Source organism: Pelodiscus sinensis, chromosome 32, assembly GCF_049634645.1.
Source record: "Pelodiscus sinensis isolate JC-2024 chromosome 32, ASM4963464v1, whole genome shotgun sequence".
Lineage (NCBI taxonomy): Eukaryota > Metazoa > Chordata > Testudines > Trionychidae > Pelodiscus > Pelodiscus sinensis.
This window is the reverse complement of record NC_134742.1, coordinates 1826917-1847358: the sequence shown is the minus strand read 5'-3', so window position 1 is coordinate 1847358 and position 20442 is coordinate 1826917. Positions and strand designations below refer to the sequence as shown.

The 20442-nt window shown below is 61.2% G+C and overlaps 1 protein-coding gene across 5 annotated transcripts in view; it reads right to left on the bottom strand.

Annotated features, from left to right (window-relative positions):
- LOC102449337 (butyrophilin subfamily 1 member A1-like) overlaps positions 1-18641 on the bottom strand; it is a 32099-nt gene extending 13458 nt beyond the window's left edge. The window contains exons 1-9 of one of the 5 annotated variants that reach the window (XM_075913612.1): positions 13453-14404; positions 11605-11952; positions 9844-10125; positions 8420-8527; positions 7480-7500; positions 5652-5672; positions 5536-5556; positions 5424-5450; positions 1569-3229 (exon numbers count right to left, since the gene is read on the bottom strand). In XM_075913612.1, coding sequence (XP_075769727.1) covers positions 2466-3229; positions 5424-5450; positions 5536-5556; positions 5652-5672; positions 7480-7500; positions 8420-8527; positions 9844-10125; positions 11605-11866 — 1506 coding nt within the window. In that variant the 5' untranslated portion in view covers positions 11867-11952; positions 13453-14404 and the 3' untranslated portion in view covers positions 1569-2465. Of the gene's footprint in view, positions 1-585; positions 925-1568; positions 3230-5423; positions 5451-5535; positions 5557-5651; positions 5673-7479; positions 7501-8419; positions 8528-9843; positions 10126-11604; positions 11953-13452; positions 14405-17687; positions 17822-18502 lie in introns of those variants that run through there. The other 4 variants (XM_075913613.1, XM_075913609.1, XM_075913610.1 and 1 more) reach the window with 4 other exon arrangements.
- Between the last annotated feature and the right edge of the window lie 1801 nt (positions 18642-20442).

Below are 20442 nucleotides of genomic sequence, written 5' to 3'. Positions count from 1 at the left end.
CTCGGTGCTCCCGCCTGCCCCGGCATCTCCTGCCCCATCCGTAGCACGAGCCCGAATCCAGGGCAGCCGGGGGCTCCTTGGGGGCCTTCGGGCCTAAGTCAGGGGTTGCAGACCCAGCTTAGCCGCTGGGGGGTGCAAACCCCACAGGACCCAGTTCAGCCGGATGAGACCCCAGGGCACCGCGCCAGCCGGACCGGAGTCCCCTGGGGGCCCGGCTGCTCCCTCCTGGGGGGGACCTGCCCTGGCCGAAGACCCTTCCTGGGTTTCGTACGGGCAGGCTCCAGGGAAGGTTCGGGTCCGTTTTACGCCCTGGTTCCCCTAGGGGGGTGTCCCGCCTGGAGGGGCCTCGCACCTAGCTTCAGCCCCAGAGCCCGGGGGAATCAGGGTGCAAAAATGTACCCTGCTGTTCCCTGCAGCCTTCCAGTCGCCTGCCTTGTCTGGCCAGGATATGGGATAACATCCCGGCCTCCCGGGGAGAGGGGGCTGGCTCAGGGCCGCCACGGGCAGGGAGCCGCTGGGGAAGGGGGAGTGAATACGGGGGGGAAGCGGATGTGGGGGCGCAAACCCTCTCGGCACGACACGCACGGGATGGAGCAGCCGCAAATCACCAGGGGCGATACACGAGGAGCTGGCGACGTCTCGCTGGCCTGCCGGGTAGGGTTGCCGGATGGTGGAACAAAAATACCAAATAAAACCACTGGAGCGTCTGGGTCGATCCCGGACAGACCCGTACGGGCGGCTGCTGTGCCGGAAACGCGCGGAGAGAACAGAGCTGGGCAGATCGACGCGCCCGCTGTTCCCCTCAGACGTGCTGTCGAGTGGAACGTCCGTCGGCGTGTCGGGTATTTGGGGTGAAACCACCCGGCCACCCTGGCTGTGTCCTGCTTTCCCGCGGGTCTGAACACCGAACCACACGACAACGGGCAGGGAAGCCTGTTGGGGGAGGGGGGGGGTTGCTGTGGGGCGGGGGGAGGTGAGGGGAGCACTCAGGGGAAATGAGGGATTTCTGGGGGGCAGGGGAAGTGGGGGGTCGCTGGGGGAAACGAGGGGATGCTGGGGGCAGAAGGAGATAAATGGGCGCTGGGGGGAGATGAGGGGTTCTGGGGGGCATGAGAAGAGGAGGGGGAATAAGGAGCCCCTGGGGGGCAGGGGAAGTGGGGGGGTCGCTGGGGGCAACGAGGGGATGCTGGGGGCAGAAAGAGATAAATGGGCGCTGGGGGGAGATGAGGGGTTCTGGGGGGCATGAGAAGAGGAGGGGGAATAAGGAGCCCCTGGGGGCAGGGGAAGTGGGGGGCACTGGGGGAAATGGGGGCGCTGGGGGCAGGGAGATGGGGTGGCACTAGGACTAGGGGGAAGTGGGGTACCCTGTGGGGGAGGGGAGGGTTTGGGGGTCGGGCCCCCCCGAGCTCGGCAGTGATGCTTCGCAACCGTTGTAACCAACGAGCAGGGAGGGGGGCGCAGCTGGGCGGACCCCTCGTTAGCACAGACACAAAACCAAAACTCTCTTCTCTGCTTCCGCCCATTGACTGAACTCACTGAACTTTAGAGCAAAGAAATAAACATTGAACTAAAAGGACTTAATTTAATCCAATAAAATAAGCGATATTGCTGAGAGATGCATCCGACATTGCTCTGCTATTAAACTCCACTGCTGCATTGCTAAACCTGACATACCAGTATCAAAGGCTACAGATTTCCCCTCCCTTTCTTCCACCCAGCCTGGGACTCCTCAGGGCTCCCCCAAGGGCTTTTCCCTCCACGGCAGCCCAGGCAGCTCTCCGCTTCACTGGGGTGTATTTCTCTTTGCCAGCCAGCCCCGGATCAGTTCTGTCCTGCCTCTGCCAGTGCCTGGGGGTCCGGCCGCGCCTCGGAGCCCAGAACCGCCCGCAAGGCCTCAGGCCAGCCCGGGGGAAACGCCGAGTGTCCCAGTCCCTCCCCGCCTGCCTTGCAACCCCCAGCAAATAAAAATCCAACCCCTGGGACTCAGAGAAGGGCCTCACCACAGGGACGAGGCTGCCACCCCTATGACTGGGCTCCTGCCCCCTCCCAGTTAGCCCCCCCAGATCAGCTCCTTCCTTGGCACTGTGCGAGCGCCACCCTCTGCCCCCATTTCTAGCTAAAAGCAGGAAACTCAGGGAGCCCGGCTCCCGTCTGTGGCAGGAAGGGGATTTGCTCTCCCGGCTGCAGTAAGGGGGTCCCGAAAGGCGGGTCCCACGGGGGGTGGGTAAGGCAGGCGAGGGAAACGGCCTCCACGGCCCGGCCACCCTGGGGGTTGGGGCCGTGCAGCTCCACGGTGGCCAGGGAAGGGTGGGGCCGTGCGGGAGAAGGGCGGGTTGCACCAGGCAGCAGCCCTGACCCTCGGCTGCGGTTGGGAAGGGGGAGGAGGTGGAAGGGGCGTGGTCTCAGGGAAGGGGAGTGGCTCCAGGTGGGTCCTCGCTAGACCAGCTCAATCGCACACCAGAAGATCAACCCATGCAGCCTCGATTTCCCCAGGAGGGCCAACGAGGGCGGAGCCGCCAGCCAGTTTGGGCAGGGCCGGGCCAGCAGGGACAATTTGGGTTGTTCCCAGCCTCGCTGGAGCAGAGAGGTGTCTCCTCCTCCCTCCCCTCTGCCTCAGCCTGGCCGGGGGAATCGCTCGGCTCTCCCTGCTGAGCTCCCCTCTCCTCGCTGGCTGGGCTGGGATCCCCTCCCGCCTGGGCCAGCACCGGGCAGATGGTCAGGGGAGCCGCGTTGGTGCCCCCGGCGTTGCGACCGGGACAGAAGAAAGGGCGCAGCGTCCCGGAGAAGGTGTCGGTGAAGGTGAAGAGATGGGACCCGTCAGTCACATTGTAAAACGAGACCTCGCCCGCCTCGTAGTCCAGGAAAACCCCCACCCGGCTGGGCCTGGCGCTCACGGAGAGGAGGGTCGGGGGAGAGGTGCGGGCCTTGTATTCCCCATCCCTCAGCCACATGACCCAGTATCCATCCCCAGGTGAGAGTGTGACCTGCCCCTTCCTGCTCACAGATTCCCTGCAAACCCCCAGGTACCACTGAGTCTTGTCCCCCACCTCCACCTCCCAGTAACGCCTCCCGCCCGCGAACCCCTCGGCGCCCAGCACAATGGGACAATAATCAAATCTCTCGGGGGTGTAGGTCAGATCCTGCCGCGTGTCTCCGAGTCTCACGCTTTTCCGATCCTCAGACAGGACGAGTTCGGGATGAGCCGTGTCTGGATCCAGCGTCACGTCCACTGGGGAGAGAGTCACAGAGTCAGGGCCGGGGGCAGGGGCGGGTCCCTGGGGTCAGCGGGAAATTAACCTGCCCCCCCGTTAATCACTAAGGGCGGGGGGGGGGGAGGGTGTCTGAGGGGTGTCAGGGCCCCTCTGCCTGGGAGAAGACAATGGGGGGAAGGGCAGGAGCAGTGGAGGAGGGGCTGGGACAGGGGCAGTGGGGGCCAGAGGAGCAGGCACCTAGAGGAGGTGAAGGCAGGATCCCGGGGATGAGGGGAGGTTTGCAGAAGAAGGGGACAGACCTTGGGGGCGAGGCAGAGGGGTGTGACGCAATGGGGGGATCTCCAATGGGGCAGAGGGATCTAGGGGAGGGACAGGTGCTGGAGAGGGGGAAGAGCAGTGGGGCAGGTGCCAGGACCATGCGGGGGGGAGGTGACAGAGGAGGCACGAGGGGGGCAGGGTGAAGCAGGAGCTGGGGCAGAAGGGCTGGGTGGGGCTGGGGCAGTACCTAGACGGCAGAGGAGGGGCTGTTATCAGGAGGCTGCGGGGAGCGGGGGCAGGAGCCAGGGGGCACAAGGGATTAGTGGAGGGGCAGGTGCTCGGGAGGGGTGGGGCAGACTGCAAGGAGGAAAGGGACAGATATGAAAGGGGAGGAGGCCGCAGGGGCAGGTCCCAGGCAGACAGAAGTGGGGCAAGGCCAGGGGCAGTCCCCAGGGGAGATGGGGGGTGAGCAGAGGGGCAGATGGGGGAGGGCAGAGACGGGGCAGGCACCACAGGGCAGAGGGGGAGAGGGAGCAGGGGGCACGGTGGGGCAGAGCAGTGGGTGTGGAGGGGGGCAGGCCCTAGGGGCAGAGGGGGTGGGAATGTGGCCGGCAGAGGGACAGAGACGGGGCGACGGAAGGGACTTACACCAGCCTGGCAGAGGGGGCCAAGGGACGGCACCAGGGAGGCAGATGGGCCAGAGGGGGAGCTGGGCGCTGTGGGGCAGAGGAGGGACGAAGGGGGGCGGCTGAGGCCGGGGGGCACAGAGGGAAGGGGCTGGTGTCTAGAGGAGAGGGGGGGCCAGAGGGGGAGCTGGGCGCTGTGGGGCAGAGGAGGGACGAAGGGGGGCGGCTGAGGCCGGGGGGCACAGAGGGAAGGGGCTGGTGCCTACAGGAGCGGTGGGGCCAGAGGGGGAGTTGGGGGCAGAGGGGAGGGGAGACAAATGCAGAGGGAATGGTGGGGGGGTGGGGGGTGCATCAGTGGACGGGCTGGACGGGGGGGGTTGGGCACTGACGGGGCCGGGGCCAGGGCAGACTTGGGGAGGGGTGTCAGTGAGGCGGGGGCAGCGAGGACGGGGATACGGCCAGTCACCGCGACTCACTGGGCCCCGATCTCGGCCCACACACCCGGCTGCCCGTGTGGGGGTCTGTGACGTAGTGGGGGTACTTGCTGGGCTGTGGTGACCCCTGCTGTCTGGAGCAAGACCCAGCAGGGAAAACCTCATTATACAAAGGTGATGCCAAACTTTTGAACCAGACACCCCCCATGGAGAGGAACAAAGGAAGGTGGAGGCTGCCCTGGCTGGGGGGCAGGGCTGGAAGAGTGTTGGTTAGTGGCTGGCTGGGAGCATGGAGGAGACAGCCTAGGGAGAAGGGGCTGGAGATTAGGGGCCCAGTCTCCCCCCATCTCAAGGGGGCCTGAGGCACCCTAGCCCAGCTCTGTGACCAGACTACATCTGTGCTGTGCTGTATCCTGGAGAGGCAATAAACTTCCTCTATTCCACCGGCTGGTGCAGTCTGTTTGTGCCATTTCGGGGTGCAGGAGACGGGGGACCCCAACGCACCGTCACAGGGTCACACAAGGAGCCGCATTAGGGGAGCTCTCCCGGGCCCCTCCGGCCTGGCTCAGAGCTGTTCTGAGACCTCTGTGTTGTTGGTGGCACACGGGGAGCGAACAGAGACCCTGACAGCTGGCACCTCCGTGGCCCTGCCGGGGGTCGGGGCTGCTGATACCAGGCTCTGCTGGGCGTTACTGGGCGGTGGGAAGAATCAAACCTGGGACCCTCGGGAGCTTAGAGCAGGAGCCTCCATAGCACCATCTACAAGTCAGCCAGCCCCTCGCTAGGCCTGGAGAACCGACTGCCCTTCCCCTTCCCTGTCCGGGGTCTCCCGCCCCCCACTGGCGTTTGTGTAACTGCCCGGGGTGGCTACAATCCCAGGGGCTGGACAGTACCTGCGCAGAGCTGGGCGCATCTCCACCCTGCAACCAAACAGAGAGAGGGGTGAGTCGCCCAGTGGGAGACAGTCACACAGGGGCTGTGCGGGGTGGGGGGGAGGGAACTTACCGGGCTCCTCCTGGAGTTTGCCTGGAAACAAAAGAGAGAGAGGGGTGAGTCGCCCAGTGGGAGACAGAGTCACACAGGGGCTGGGCGGGGCAGGGGGCGGGGGGAAGGGAACTTACCGGGCTCCTCCTGGAGTTTGCCTGGAAACCAAACAGAGAAAGGAGTCCTGTTATCCTGCGGAAATGAGTCCCAAAGACCCTCCCGCAGGGACGTCCCAGTCCTGAGATTGAGCCTGGACAGGGCGGCGTGATCAGCCAGACCCAGCGCCTCCCGGGCAGCGCAGGACTGGGCAGGGGATGAAAATCAGGACCCATCCAGCCACTGGGCCAGGGCTAAGGGGATCCCTCCGCAACCGGACAGTGTTAACCCCGTGAAGCCAGGAGCAAGGAGAACAAAGTAACAGAAGAACAGCCAGGCTGGGTCAGACCCAAAGTCCATCCAGTCCAGAGTCCTCGCTGCCCACAGTGGCAGGTGCCCAGAGGGAGAGAACAGAACAGGGAATGATCAAGCGACCTCTCTCCTGCCGTCCATCTCCACCCTCTGACCAACACCCCTCCTTACCCATCCTGGCTAACAGCCATTGATGGACCTAACCGCCATGAATGTATCTAGTTCTCTTTTAAACCCTGTTACAGACCTAGCCTTTACAGCCTCCACAGTCAACCTGTGGAACTCCTCGCCTATGTGCTGTGTGAACCTGCTGCCCATTCATTTCATTGGGTGGCCCCTAGTTCGTATATTATGGGAAGAAGTCAATCACTTTTCCTGATGCATCTGACGAAGTGGGTCTTTGCCCACGAAAGCTTATGCTCCTACACTTCAGTTAGTCTATAAGGTGCCACAGGACTCCTCGTCGCTTTTGCAGATTCAGACTAACACGGCGACCCCTCTGATACTTGACACTTTTCCTTAGTCACTTTCTCCGCATCACTCGTGCTTTTACAGAACTCTCTCCTCTCCCCCTTAGTCTCCCCTTTTCCAAGATGAAAAGTTCTTCCAGGCTCTTCGATTCCTGCACTGCTGCCTCTGGGATGAAGTGCTGAGCTGAGAACCCATCCTGACGTAGGATGTGCAACAAGAACTTTTAAACCAGCAGCTGCAACATCTCTGCTAGAGCCTGCATCGAGGACTGGGAGATTCGGTGCATGTAACGTAGGATCCTTTAACAACCTCACTCTCAGGCTTTTCTTTCTTGTGATAATAAACCTTTAGTTGTTAGATGCTAAAGGATCGGCCCAGCGTGATTTGTGGGTAAGATCCAGAGGGTAAATTGACCAGGGATCTGTGACTGGTTTCTTGGAACCGGACAGATCTTGTTCGAGGTAGGTGGGATTGGGTGCTAGGACCCCGCACCTGTGTATGAGGCCCGGGGCCATCTGGGGCACGGATATTGCTGGGGTGTGGGAGGGGTTTTGCTCATGAGGCTTCAGGCAGACAGCTGAAGCGCTCTGTGGGACTGGTTTGTGGCCTGTTTGGAGAGGTCACCAGTCTGGGGGCTGTAAGGAGCCCCGGATTTGAGCAATTCACCCTGAGCGGACGCCCTCAGCTGTGCCCAGACACGGCCCGGTCCGTCACAGCGTCCCATGGATTTAGCTAAGGGCAATAAGATATTCTCCGTCTTATTCTCTCTCCCTTTTTTTAATGACTCCCAACATCCTGTTTGATTTTTTGCCTGCCGCTGCGCACTGCCTGGACATCTTCAGAGAACTAGCCACAATGGCTCCAAGATCTTTCCTGGTTAGTTGTCGCTAAATTAGCCCCCATCCTATTGTATGTTTACTTGGAGTTATTTTTTCCTCTGTTCCATTTACAATCCATGAGGGGTGGGGTGATTCTTCTCCACCCTGCAACCAAATGCAGTGGGAGGGGTGGGTCGCCCCGAGTGGGAGACAGAGTCTCACAGGGGCTGGGCGGGGCAAAGGGCGGGGGAGGAGGCAGGGAACTTACCAAGGTTGGCCTGGAGTTTGCCTGGAAAGAAAACAGAGAAACGAGTCCCGTTATCCTGCAGAAGTGAGTCCCAAAGACCCTCCCGCAGGGAAGTCCCAACCCTTAGATTGAGCCTGGGTGACGCTATGTTCTCAGCTAGACCCGGCACCTCCCGGGCAGCGCAGGACTCAGCACGGGACGAAAATCAGGACCCATCCAGCCACCGGGCCAGGGCTAAGGGGATCTCTACACAACTGGCCAGTGTTAACCCCGTGAAGCCAGGAGCAAGGCCGTGGGGTGAGGTGCAGGATGGGAATTCACAGGCTAAAACGGAAGCTGAAGGGGGAATCGCCAGGGTTAAAAATCAACCCTAGGGCATGGAAACCAGGAGATTCAGCTGAGAAAACCCTCGTCGGGGGGGGGGGGGGGGGGATTTTCCCAGCTGCCTTGGGGGTCCCACAGCCAGTGCCCGGTAATTTCAGCAAGACTTGCGGATTCACACCCCTGGGGCGGTTTTGAAATGGGGATGCCAGCGAGTACTGGACGACTCACTCCCCCACCTCGCTGCCTCTGTGTCAGACGCAGCAAGTGGGGGGGAGAGGAGGAGCCAGTTTCAAAGCTGCCTCAGTGCCCGGCTCCTACTGCATTTAACTGTAGAGCTGCAGAGGGCGTAACTCCCGGCCCCAGCGTGAGCCAGGACTGAGCAAACCTTCCCGTATCGATTCATCGTGAGAGCTGAAGGGTGAAAACACCTGACACGACTCGGTTCAGGGTTAACCTATTCAGCTCCCTCAGCCCGGCTCCCCCTGCCTGCAGCTCCCCCGGACACTGAATCAAATCCCCTTCGTCCTGATAGTTCTACTTTGGGATTTGTTTTTAATTCCCTCACCAACACCTCCCCCCTCCACCATCCCCCCCCTTCGTGTCTCCCCCGCCCCCGCCATCCCTCTCCTCACGTCACCTTTCGCTCGGTGCTGCCTCCAGAAGCAGTAACTGGCCAAGGCCATGAGACCAGCCAGGATCACACCGAGAGCCACCGTCCAGGGGTTGGCCCTCGGGAAAAACAGCTCTGCAAGAGAAAGTGTCATTGACGTGGGAGCAAACACGCACCCCACGAAGGCAGGGCCCTGCGCAGGGGTGATGCTGGGACTCAGACGCTGTGTCTACACTGCAGAAAAACCACTGACATCCACATTGCAATCGGGTTCTTTCGCAAAGCAATCAAAAGAGCAGAGGGGCTTTTCCAGCTTTAGTAAACCTCTTTCTGCGAGGAAGAAGCCTTTTTGCAGAAGAACCCTTTTGGGAAGAGGCGTGTGTAGACGGGGAAGAGGGAGTTCTTTCGCAAGAAGAGGGAAGAGGAAAAAGCACGGGTGCCCTGGTGGCCACTCTGCCCATAGCGATCACAGCTGACATGCGAGAGAGAGTCCAGTCAGCGGAGACACTCTCTGTCGAAAATGCTGATCGTGCTTTGGCGGTGTGGATGCTCAATTTCGGAAGAAGTTTTTTCGGAAGATCTCTTCCAGAAAAGCTTCTTCCGAAAGACGCCTGCAGTCTAGACACAGCCTCAGTGTTAGCCAAGTTATCTGTCATATAACAATAAATAAAACCAAGACTTTTTTTTTTCCTAAAAATTAAGACATTCCCAGGTAAGATTTTTGTTTCTGCTTTTTATGGGCCTGAACTTTTCCTGATGGTATTTTCAGATGCCATCTAAGTAGCGATGCTCGGAGCCAATGGTGGGGTCCCTTCTCTGCTCACCCCACCCTACTCCAAGGGTACGTCTAAACGACATGCCTCCGTCGACGGAGGCATGTAGATTAGTTTATTCGAAAAAGGGAAGTGAAGCCACAATTAAAATAATCGCGGCTTCATTTAAATTTAAATGGCTGCCCTGTTCTGATCAGCTGGTCAGCTGTTTGTTGGCTGATCGGGGCAGTCTGGATGTGCTGCGGTCACAAGGAAGCCTTTGTTGATCGGCAGAGGTAAACCTGGTTTCACGGGGCAGCCATTTAAATTTAAATGAAGCCACGATTATTTAAATCGCGACTTCATGTGCCTTTGCCGATCAGCCTAATCTACATGCCTCTGTCAACGGAGGCATGTAGTCTAGACACACCCTACGTGGCTAGTCTGTAGGGACAGTTAGCACAAACTCAGATGTCTGCCCTGGAATTTAAAGAGCTCTCCGCCCGCACCCAGCAAGCCTGGTGTAAGTCACCAGACTATGAATTACGGTGCAAAGGGAACTCCGGTTGCTCGGAAGCTCTTGAGAAGTTCTCCGCGCCTTGAAGGCTCAGGCCAAAAACCAGGACACACAATGGTAAATACTTGGCCAACGTCTTCGGCACATTTGTCTACCTCTGGGCACCACAGACGGGCACTGACCTGCTATGGAAACCGCCGACTCTCTCTCCTGGTTGAGACGGGGGTTCCGGACCCGGCAGGACACTTTCCGGCTGGACCGTTCCGTTAAAACGATGGCAATCTCTGTCCCAAACAGGCCCCCCGGCTCCTGGGAGCTGCTTTCCGAGGCTGATGGCAGGTGCTGCCCCTGCTGATCTCTCCACTCGGCCTGGGGCTCGGGGAACCATCCGGAGGATCGACACACCAGCCGGACTCCTCCGTCCTGATGTCCCTCCACCGCGATGTCAGGAACAGAGCCCAGCCCTACAGATGAAATAAAAGAACTTGTGATAATCCCACAGTGCCCAGTGCTCACCCACAGCTTCATCATCCTTTCTGTGTGAGCAAAAGCCATTTCCTGTTCAGCTAAGGACTGACTGTGGGTCCGCGAGTGGGGCTCATCAAGTTAACCTGGGCAGGTTCCAGTATCGTAGGGGCTGTTCTCTGCACACACGTGTTCCCGTTTGGTTCAAGTGACTTGGTTCACCCGGCCCAAACCGCTCTCGAATCAAGAAGGACCCAGCTCCGGCAAAATCCCAGAGCGCAGAAGTGCAGGGAAGGAATAGTTCATACCCAGCAGGGCTGGGAGGGGTTGTCCGAGTGTGGGGGGGAGAAGGAGACTGCAGCAGGCAGAAGAAACACAGATGGGGGGGGGAATCCGGGGTTATGATGTGCATTCAGATGCAATGCAAAACAAATGACATGTGACCGCTTAAAATTCATTGCCATCATGAATATGCAAACAAATTAATTACCACCATAAATATGCAAATGTCTCTGTGCCGACTCCTAGCCCCATAGCAACTATCACAGAGAGTAAAGGGCGGGGGGGTGGCGGGCACTGAAGAACCGTGGGGGAACTGAGTGGCCTAGCCGAACGTTCTCAGGCCTGGGGATTATTCCTGGCTCTGCCCAATGACAAGGTGGGTGGCCTTGGGCAATGCACGTCTCCGTTGCCTGCCTCAGTTTCCCATCTGTAAAATGGGGAGAATGAGGTAAAGTTCTCGCTCAACACAGGGACTGCAGCTTCAGGGCAGGCGGACACACGCTGCAGTTCAAATCTGCGGGACATTGTACAAACAACAGCATCTTCCTGTAATCATGTGATCTCATGTGCGTCCACCGACAAAAAACGTAGTTACCCCCTGGCCACCTTAACTCTGAGTTATCTCCTGCTCCACCACACAGCTGAGTTCAACAAAACTTAGACCTCTGAAAACCAGGAAATCCATAGTGAAGGTTAACGCAAAATAACCTTAACTCTGCCCCTTGGAATCTGGCAACGCCCCCTGGGAATTGGCAGCATGCGCTGCCGCTGCATTCACTGGGCTCGGCGTAGCTGTAATGACTAACGCAGGGAATATCAGAGCCTATTGGCCGAGCTGTTGCTGTGCTCTGTGGAGGGGCAGGGGTACCCTGATGGATCAATCTCGCCTCATTTCAGAGCTAAGCAGTGCAGGTTGTGTTCCTGTCAGCAGCCTGGGGTCGGACATGACAGTGATCTCCAGGCCTGGGGGAGGGGTACGTTCAACCCCAGGCGTGCACAAAGTAATGGTAACAACCACGACGTGTTAATGTCACCTGACCAGTTAGTGGGTGTTTGTGTCGCACTCACTCCCGGCTCAAATGGCCTCAAATTTGGGCCACTAACCCCACCCCAGACTCAGGCGACTCACAGCAGTTTTCAAGACAATCCAAGCACGAGTCGGGGTTTTCGAGAGTTTATGAAACAACGTTACTGACCTGCCACCTGCAGTTCCAATGAAGCATCCTCATGAGAGTCACTGGACTGGAAAAAACACGTGTACTGCCCCTCGTCAGAGGGCTGGATATCGCGTATTCTCAGGGAAACTTTCCCGTCGGTGATGTTGTGTTTCAAGAGCTCCGTTCTCCCTCGGTACTCTGGCATCTGCTCTCCGAACTGGTCCTGCCCGTCGCGGTACACATGCACAGCTGCAGAGAACCAGGATCGGAACCATCTCACCTCCATGCTCTCGGCGCTCATCCGGGGGGAGAGGTGGCAGGACAGGACGGCCTCCCCACCCAGGGTGGCGTTGATGGGACGCTCAGGTCCCGTCACTGTGAACTGTGCTGGGAAACGGACAAGGAGAAAACTTTCAGAGGCTAGTCTGTGTCGGCACAAACAATGGGGAGTCCTGCGGCACCTTGAAGCCCCTGAGCAGTTCACATCCAGCTTTTATACCCAAACGCTTTTGTTTTCTTGGGCTTCTGGGATCTGGTCTAATGCAGTTCGTGCAATTCTCCCTGGAGTGGTACCTCCCTGCAGCTGTTACCTGCCCCACCCCTCAGGGATTGTAAATGGCACATTGGAAAAATAAACCACAGCAGATTGGAGAAAAGAATCCCAACTAGCCGAACAATAGGATGGAGAGTAATTTGGCTACTCAAGAGAGAGATCTTGAAGTGACTGTGGATAGTTCTCTGCAAACATCCTCTCCCTGTGCAGCGTTAGCTGTCAAAAAAGCAGTTAATTACATTACAATCAGGACAGAGAATAAGACGGAGAAACTCTTATTGCTTCTGAATAAATCCATGGGACTCCCACAGCTTGAATCCTGTGTGCAGATGTGGTCGCCTCATCTCCAAAAAGATCCCTTGGTGTTGGAAAATGTTCAGAAAAAGGCAACGAAAATGCGGAGGGGTTTAGAACAGGTCCCATAGGAAGAGAGATTAAAAAGTCTGGGACTTTTCAGTTTAGAAAAAAGGAGACAAAGTGAATCAGGAAATGTTATTGACTTGTTCCCATTATATAAGAACTAGGGGTCACCCAATGAAATGAACAGGCAGCAGGTTTAAAACAAGCCAAAGGAAGTTTTTCTTCACCCAGCGCACAGTCGACCTGTGGAACTCCTCGCTGGAGGGTGTGACAAACAGGACATGTCAACAAAAGCCTGGATCTGGGGAGGGGGAAGATGGGCCTGGCCTAGGACAGTCTCTGTCTGGAACAGTGTTTAGGGGAGAACTATCAGCTGTAGCCAACGTGCGTCAGGCACTAAGGGGTGGGAGTGTGTTCGGTTTAGTTCCTGAAGGGCCCGTCCTGGGTCACTTTGTTCCCACTTGAAACATCTGCCTCCTGCTTTCCGGGGCGACACTTTTCTTGTTTCCAGCTGGGGCGCGTCCTTGCTAACGGGGGAGGGGATCTGTGCGGCCCTCCCTTGGCACTGAGCTAAACTCATTTCATGTTGCGCCCGGTTCTCTGCTGCTCTGCCCTCCCTCAGCTGGAGGAGAAAAGAAACCGGGGAACCCGGCCTCCTGGGGCACCACGTAACCGCCCCCAGGTGGATTTGAACCGGGGGCCTCTGGAGCTTAGTGCAGGAGTGAGTGCCTGGCTAAGGCTGTAGGGCAGACACATTATCGTGGCTGTAAGGGGTCTCAGTGCCACTAGCGAGGGCCGTGCCCCACGCCCGGCAGTGTGTGGGTTACAGAAGCACCACGGGGACACCCCAGGGGCCCTGTGTCGGTAGCAGATGCGATTTTCGGGCCCCCAGCTTGTGCCCGGGCGTCCGTGTCCTTGGCAGGGCTGAGCAGACAGGGATATCCACCCGGTGAGGGGGAGGCTGGAGCACCTACCTGGGGCCAGCCTGGGAGGCCCACAGCACGAGGCAGAGCGTGAGGTAGCCGGGCAGCACGGAGGCAGGGGGGGACGCGGGATCCTTCCCCGTCATCGTCGCTGGGCCTGGGGGAACAGGAGCAACAACAAACCAGCGGGCGAGTGAGGGGGAGGCAGCGACAGCCCCTCGGCCGCTTGAATCTCCCGGCCCGGCCCATGGCTCAGTGATGCGACCACTAGCGCACTGCCCGGTACACACAGACCCAGAGCAGAGGGGCCCCGGTTCCCGCTCTGGCAAAGAGACGGCCGGCGCAGCAGGGGTGCAGGTGGGACACTCCCAGATGGGCTTCTGGGGCTCCCAAGGCTCCTGCAGGCCGGCCATGTCGGCAGCCCCGTGCACCGCACCAGAACCGTAGAGTCACTGAGCACTGGAACGGGGAGGGACCTCGAGGGGCATCGAGTCCCATCCCCGGCCCTCACGGCAGAACCCAGCACCATCTAGACCATCCCTGACAGGTGTGTGTCCAACCTGCTCTTCAATATCTCCAGAGATGGAGACTCCACAACCTCCCTGGGCAATTTATTCCAGTGTGTCACCACCCGGACAGGCAGGAAGTTTTTCCTCATGTCCAACCTAAACCTCCCTTGCTGCAGTTTAAGTCCATTGGGGTCTGTCTACACTACTGCCCTAGTTCGAACTAGGGTGGTTAATGTAGGCATTCGAAGTTGCAAATGAAGCCCGGGATTTAAATACCCTGGGCTTCATTTGCATCTTGCCGGGCGCCGCCATTTTTAAATCCCTGGTAGTTCGGACTCCGTGCCCGCGGCTACACATGGCATGGAGTAGGTAGTTCAAATTAGGCTTTCTAATTCGAACTACCATTACACCTCGTTCAAACTAGGGGAGTAGTGTAGACATACCCTTGCTTCTTGTTCTATCCCCAGAGGCCAAGGGGAACCGTTTTTCTCCCTCTTCCTTTTAACACCCTTTTAGATACCTGAAAACCGCTCTCCTGTCCCCTCTCCTTCTCCTTTCTGAACTAAACAGGCTCAGTTCTTTCAGCCGTCCCTCCTAGCTCCTGTTCTCTCGACCTTGCATCGTTCTTGTTGCTCTTCTCTGGACCTTCTCCAATTTCTCCACCTCTCTCCCAAAATGTGGGGCCCACAACTGGACACAAGACTCCAGTTGGGACAAGGAGTACTGTGGCACCTTATAGATTTATTTATTGGAGCATAAGCTTTCACGGGCAAAGACCCACTGCGTCAGATGCATGGAGTGGAAATTTCCAGAGGCAGGTATAAATATGCAGGCCAGGATCAGGCTGGAGATGACGAGGTGGATCCAATCAGGGAGGATGAGGCCCACTTCTAGCAGCTGGTCTGGAGGTGTGAACACCAAGAGAGGAGAAACTGCTTTTGTAGATAGACTCCAACTGAGTCCTAACCTGCGCAGAGCAGAGCGGGAGAATGACTCCTCGTGTCTTGCTCACAACACACCTGTTAATACATCCCAGAATCATGTTGCCTTTCTTAGCAACACTGCTGACTCATATTCAGCTTGGGGTCCACTCTGACCCCGAGATCCCTTCCTGCCGGACTCCTTCCTAGACAGTCGCTTCCCGTTCTGTGTGTGACACGGGATTGATTGTTCTTAAGTGGGGCACTTTGCATTTCTCCTTATTCAACTTCATCCTTTTTGTCTTGAACCATTTCTCCAATTTGTCCAGATCAGTGTGAATTCTGACCCATCCTCCAGAGGAGTTGCAACCCTTCCCAGCTTGGGATCATCTGCAAACTAAATAAGTGTCCTCTCTATGCCAATAGCTAAATCACTGATGAAGATATTGAACAGAACCGATCCCAAAACAGACCCTGCGGAGCCCCTCTTGTTCTGCCGCCCAGCAGGACTGTGACCCGTTCATAAGCAGCAGGCAGCCAGGCACATCAAAGGGGCGGCAGGAGACGCGCGGTACCAGCCGTGCTCGCTCCCAGGGGAACTTCTGGGGAAGGTCCATGTCCCAGCCCCCCGTTGGCCCTAGCTCACAGTGCCTCTTGAACGCTGGGCCGTGCAGGAAGAGCAGCACCCCACCTCCCTAGTCTTCTGCCCTGAGTTCCCCTTGTTCCCACCCTCCCCAGCCCTGCCCCCTGTCCCCCGACACTCCCAGGGCCCTGGATCCCTCCCCAGGGGGCTGTGGTGTGTTGGTGCCTGTCTGACATTTCAATGACTCTCGCCCCTTACTCCCCGCTGGGCAGTGGTGGGTCGTGGGGTGCGGCACGAGGAAAGGGCCACGCCCGGGGGCCTGGCTGAGAACCAGGCACGGACCAGACCGTGCGCACCCCTGGCAGGAAGTCTCCCCTCACCCTGCTCTGAGCCGGACTGAACCGACCCCCCGGCCGTGTCCTGCTGCGTGGGGCTCGCTCCGGCCCCCAAATGGCTCTTGTGACCCTTTCCCAGAGTCTCGGGTACGGCGGGGGCAGGCCAGAGCCCGTCAGGGGCTGTGTCACCGCCCGGCTGCAGGCAGTACTGAGTTCCCACATCCGCCAGTGACTAGCATGAAGCAAAGGGGAACCCGGCAGGGAGGTCATTTCTAGCCTGGGGCGGGAGGGGGGGAAATTGAAACCGGGGGCGGGGAACCTTTTTCGAGTCGGGGGCCGCTGGCCTACAGAAAAATTGGGGGGGTGTGCACCCAAGTGAGAAACAAACACAAAAAACCCAACCCCCCCCCCGACGTAGCCCCTGAGGGAGAAGCAGAAAGACCCTCCCCACATCCCCTGCGCACCAGAGCCTGGGGGGGGGGAGGGCGGGAACCCAGGCGCTTTGATTTTGTGCCCCCTGGGAGACAGCCGGGGGGCTGGGACACCAGTGCAGGGACCCCCATGCTGGCGGAGGAGCCCTGAGTCTTGGGGTCCGGATCCAGGCCAGCCGGAGGGTTCCCCACCCCCATCCCTGCACCCCCCTCCGCAGCATCAGGACCCAGCCCTGGAGCAAAGCGCGGGGCTCGCAGGGACCCTACCTGCTGGGCCGTGTCTGCGCCACTCCGGGCTCTCCGGCGGGTCCTGAGCCAGGCCCCCAGCACCCCCGTCCCTAGGCAGAGCCCCCAGGCAGGGCGACTCTTTACAAAGGCACAGCGTCCATCCGCGCACTGTAGGCCCCTGGGCGCATTTTCCAGCTCACACAAGCGCCACCCCCCGCAGCAGCAAAACTGAAAGCGCAACAGGGGCCTAAAATTCAGATCCTGCACTCGGCCCTGGGGCGGGGACACGGCAGCTTCCGTGGTGAGGCCTGGTGAGGACGTGGGGAGCCCAGCAGGTGGGTCCCCGTGTGCCTCACGGTCCTTCCCTCACTCCTACAGTGCCGGCGGGCAGGAGAGCAGGCAGGGCTGACGCCAGCCCCCTCAGGAAGTGCCCCCGGCCGCTGGGAGATTCAGCAATTGAGTCTGAGTCGGTTACACCCTGGGCGGGTGGGGATGCAGCTGCCTGGGACTGGGCCCCCACAGCCTGGAGTCGTCAGCCGCATGACTTCCCCTCATCCCCAGCTCCCCACACACAGGAAACACTGGAGGAAGGGGGCACAGCGAACAGCCCGGCTGGTGCATGGCCCTCGGCTCACAGCAGGCAGCCCCTTGCCACATCCCCCACCTCCTAACTTCCCAGCCGCCCTGAGACACAGCCACAACCCTGGGAGCAGCGGGCTGGCTGATGGGGAGGGGGTGCCGGATCGGGCCCTGTCCATGCAGCAGGAGGGGGGATCTGGAGGGGTCTGACCCCAGAAGGGGGTCTCCGGTGAGGTCCAGGTGGCTGAAGTTGCCCAGCGGGCCAGGACCTGCTCCCCATCCGCCTGTGCGACCGGTAGCAACAACCTAAACTCACCAGGCACTAGGGACGTACAAGGGGAGTCATGTGACCAGTGAGCGTTGGGGTGACCGAGGCGCTGGCCAGTTCACCGGTGCCCTGGGCTGGAGCCGCCCTGTCTGAGCCCAGCTGGCTGGGGGGAAGCCAGCGGGACCCGGTTGCCATGGGTCCAACTTGGCCTGGGCAGGCCAGTAGGAACCCCCCTCAGACGGGACGGGTTTAGCATTTCCGCTCGCTCTTCTCTGGAAGGGGTATGGAGCTGACAGGCTCTTTCAGGAGCTCTGGGGATTATGGGCCTTGGCCGCCCCCTTACAACTAGAGGAAGAACGCTGGGTGCAAACCGATTTCGGGTTGATCAGCTGCCCCCCCCACTTCGAATACCCGAGAGAACTGGGTTCCTTACCCAGCGAGGTCACCGTCTCGTAGTTCTCCTGCATGACGGCCCGGTAGAGGGCTCTCTGCGCCGGGCCCAGCAGCGCCCATTCCTCTTCGGTGAAATACACGGCCACCTCCTCGAAGGCCACCGGCCCCTGAAAGAGCCAGAGCCCCGCACTCAGTGCCTGCACGCTCAGCCATGATCCCCCCCCCCCCCACAGTCAGGTGATGGAGAGAGGTCCCCGCATTGGCCCGGCCCAATCTGCTAATTGGGGTGCAAAAGGGGAGCTTTGGGCCGCAGATGAGAAAGAGGCAGGGACAGGCTGCAGGAGGGCCGGCTGACGACCCTCCCTGGAAAGAGGGTGTCAGCGAGGTGGGGGGAGCCGACAGGCCCTGTCCCGCAGCCAGACGGGCCGGCAGAGAGAAGGGAAGAGTTATTAGTTCACAGACTGGTCAGCACAGGGATCAGGAGCCAGCAAGGCAGCCTGGCTTGGGGAGAGCTCGGGTACTGCCCCCCATCTCTGCCCCCTGAGCCAGGGAGACTCACTCCCACACCCAGCCTGTGTCACCCAGTCACCCTCCCCTCCCAGGCTCAGGAGACCGGGTGCTCGGGCCTCTGTGAACGTGCCGACCTGAGAGAGTCACCCCCAGAACGCCCACCCCCACCTAGAGTGTGGTGCAACGCCTAGGGAAACTGAGGCACACATGTGCGTGCACAATTACCCTGGGGCTGTCAAAACCCGGTGCCACTGAATGGTGCACATACAACGCCCCCTGCTTTGTTATATCAATAATGCAGTGGCCCAGGGAAACTGAGCCACACACGTGTGCACACAGGATTACCAAGGGGCCGTCGAAACCCCGTGTCACCGAACGGTGCGCAGACAAACCCCCCGTCCCACTTTGTCACAGAGGACACTTGGCTTGGCAAACCCAGCAACGGGGGATCCAGGAAGGGTGGTGAGGCTGAGCGGGAAAGCAGCCTGGGTTCAAACCAGCTGGGGAGGAGGGTGCGGGGTGAGAGGAGGAGGGCCGGGGGGAGGAGGGGGCCGGGGGGAGGAGACGAGGGGGGCCGGGGGGAGGAGACGAGGGGGGCCGGGGGGAGGAGACGAGGGGGGCCGGGGGGAGGAGACGAGGGGGGCGGGGTGAGAGGAGGGGGGCCGGAGGGAGGAGGGGGCCGGAGGGAGGAGAGCAGGGGGGCCGGGGGGAGGGGAGGAGGGGGGCCGGGGGGAGGGGAGGGGGGCCGGACGGAGGAGGGGGGCCGGGGGGAGGGGAGGAGGGGGCGGGGTGAGAGGAGGGGGGCCGGGGGGGAGGAGAGGAGGGGGGCCGGGGGAAGGAGAGCAGGGGGGCCGGGGGAAGGAGAGCAGGGGGGCCGGGGGAAGGAGAGCAGGGGGGCCGGGGGAAGGAGAGCAGGGGGGCCGGGGGAAGGAGGGGGCGGGGTGAGAGGAGGGGGGCCGGGGGGAGGAGGGGGCCGGGAGGAGGAGAGGAGGGGGGCCGGGGGGAGGAGGGGGCGGGGTGAGAGGAGGGGGGCCAGGCGGAGGAGGGGCGCTGGGGGTAAGTGGGGGGCGGGGGGAGGAGTAAGAGGGGGCGGGGTGAGAGGAGGGGTGTTGGAGGGAGGAGAGGAGGGGGGCCGGGGGGAGGAGGGGGCCAGGAGGAGGAGAGGAGGGGGGCCGGGGGGAGGAGGGGGCGGGGTGAGAGGAGGGGGGCCGGGGGTAGGAGGCGGCCGGGAGGAGGAGAGCAGGGGGGCTGGGGGGATGAGGGGGCGGGGAGAGAGGAGGGGGGCCAGGGGGAGGAGAGGAGGGGGGCCGGGGGGAGGAGAGGGGCCGGGGGGAGAGGAGCAGGGCCGGGGGGAGGAGGGGGCGGGGTGAGAGGAGGGGGGCCAGGGGGAGGAGGGGGCCGGGAGGAGGAGAGGAGGGGGGCCGGGGGGAGGAGGGGGCGGGGTGAGAGGAGGGGGGCCGGGGGGAGGAGGGGGCCTGGGGGAGGAGAGGAGGGGGGCCGGGGGGAGGAGGGGGCGGGGTGAGAGGAGGGGGGCCGGGGGGAGGAGAGGAGGGGGGCCGGGGGGAGGAGAGGAGGGGGGCCGGGGGGAGGAGGGGGCAGGGTGAGAGGAGGGGGGACGGGGGGAGGAGGGGGCCGGGAGGAGGAGAGCAGGGGGGCCGGGGGAGGAGGGAGCCAGGGGGAGGAGAGGAGGGGGGCCGGGGGAGGAAGGGGCGGGGTGAGAGGAGAGGGCCCGGGGGGAGGAGGCGGCCGGGAGGAGGAGAGCAGGGGGGCCGGGGGGATGAGGGGGCGGGGAGAGAGGAGGGGGGGCGGGGGGAGGAGGGGGGCCGGGGGGATGAGGGGGCGGGGTGAGAGGAGGGGGGCCGGGGAGAGGAGCGGGGCCGGGGGGAGGAGGGGGCCGGGAGGAGGAGAGGAGGGGGGCCGGGGGGAGGAGGGGGCGGGGTGAGAGAAGGGGGGCCGGGGGAGGAGAGGGCCGGGAGGAGGAGAGGAGGGGGGCCGGGGGGAGGAGGGGGCGGGGTGAGAGAAGGGGGGCCGGGGGAGGAGAGGAGGGGAGGCCGGGGGGAGGAGGGGGCGGGGTGAGAGGAGGGGGGGCCGGGGGGAGGAGGGGGCCGGGAGGAGGAGAGCAGGGGGGCCGGGGGGAGGAGGGGGCGGGGTGAGAGGAGGGGGGCCGGGGGGAGGAAGGGGCCGGGAGGAGGAGAGGAGGGGGCGGGGTGAGAGGAGGGGGGCCGGGGGGAGGAGGGGTGCCGGGGGGAGGAGGGGGCGGGGTGAGAGGAGGGGGTCCGGGGTGA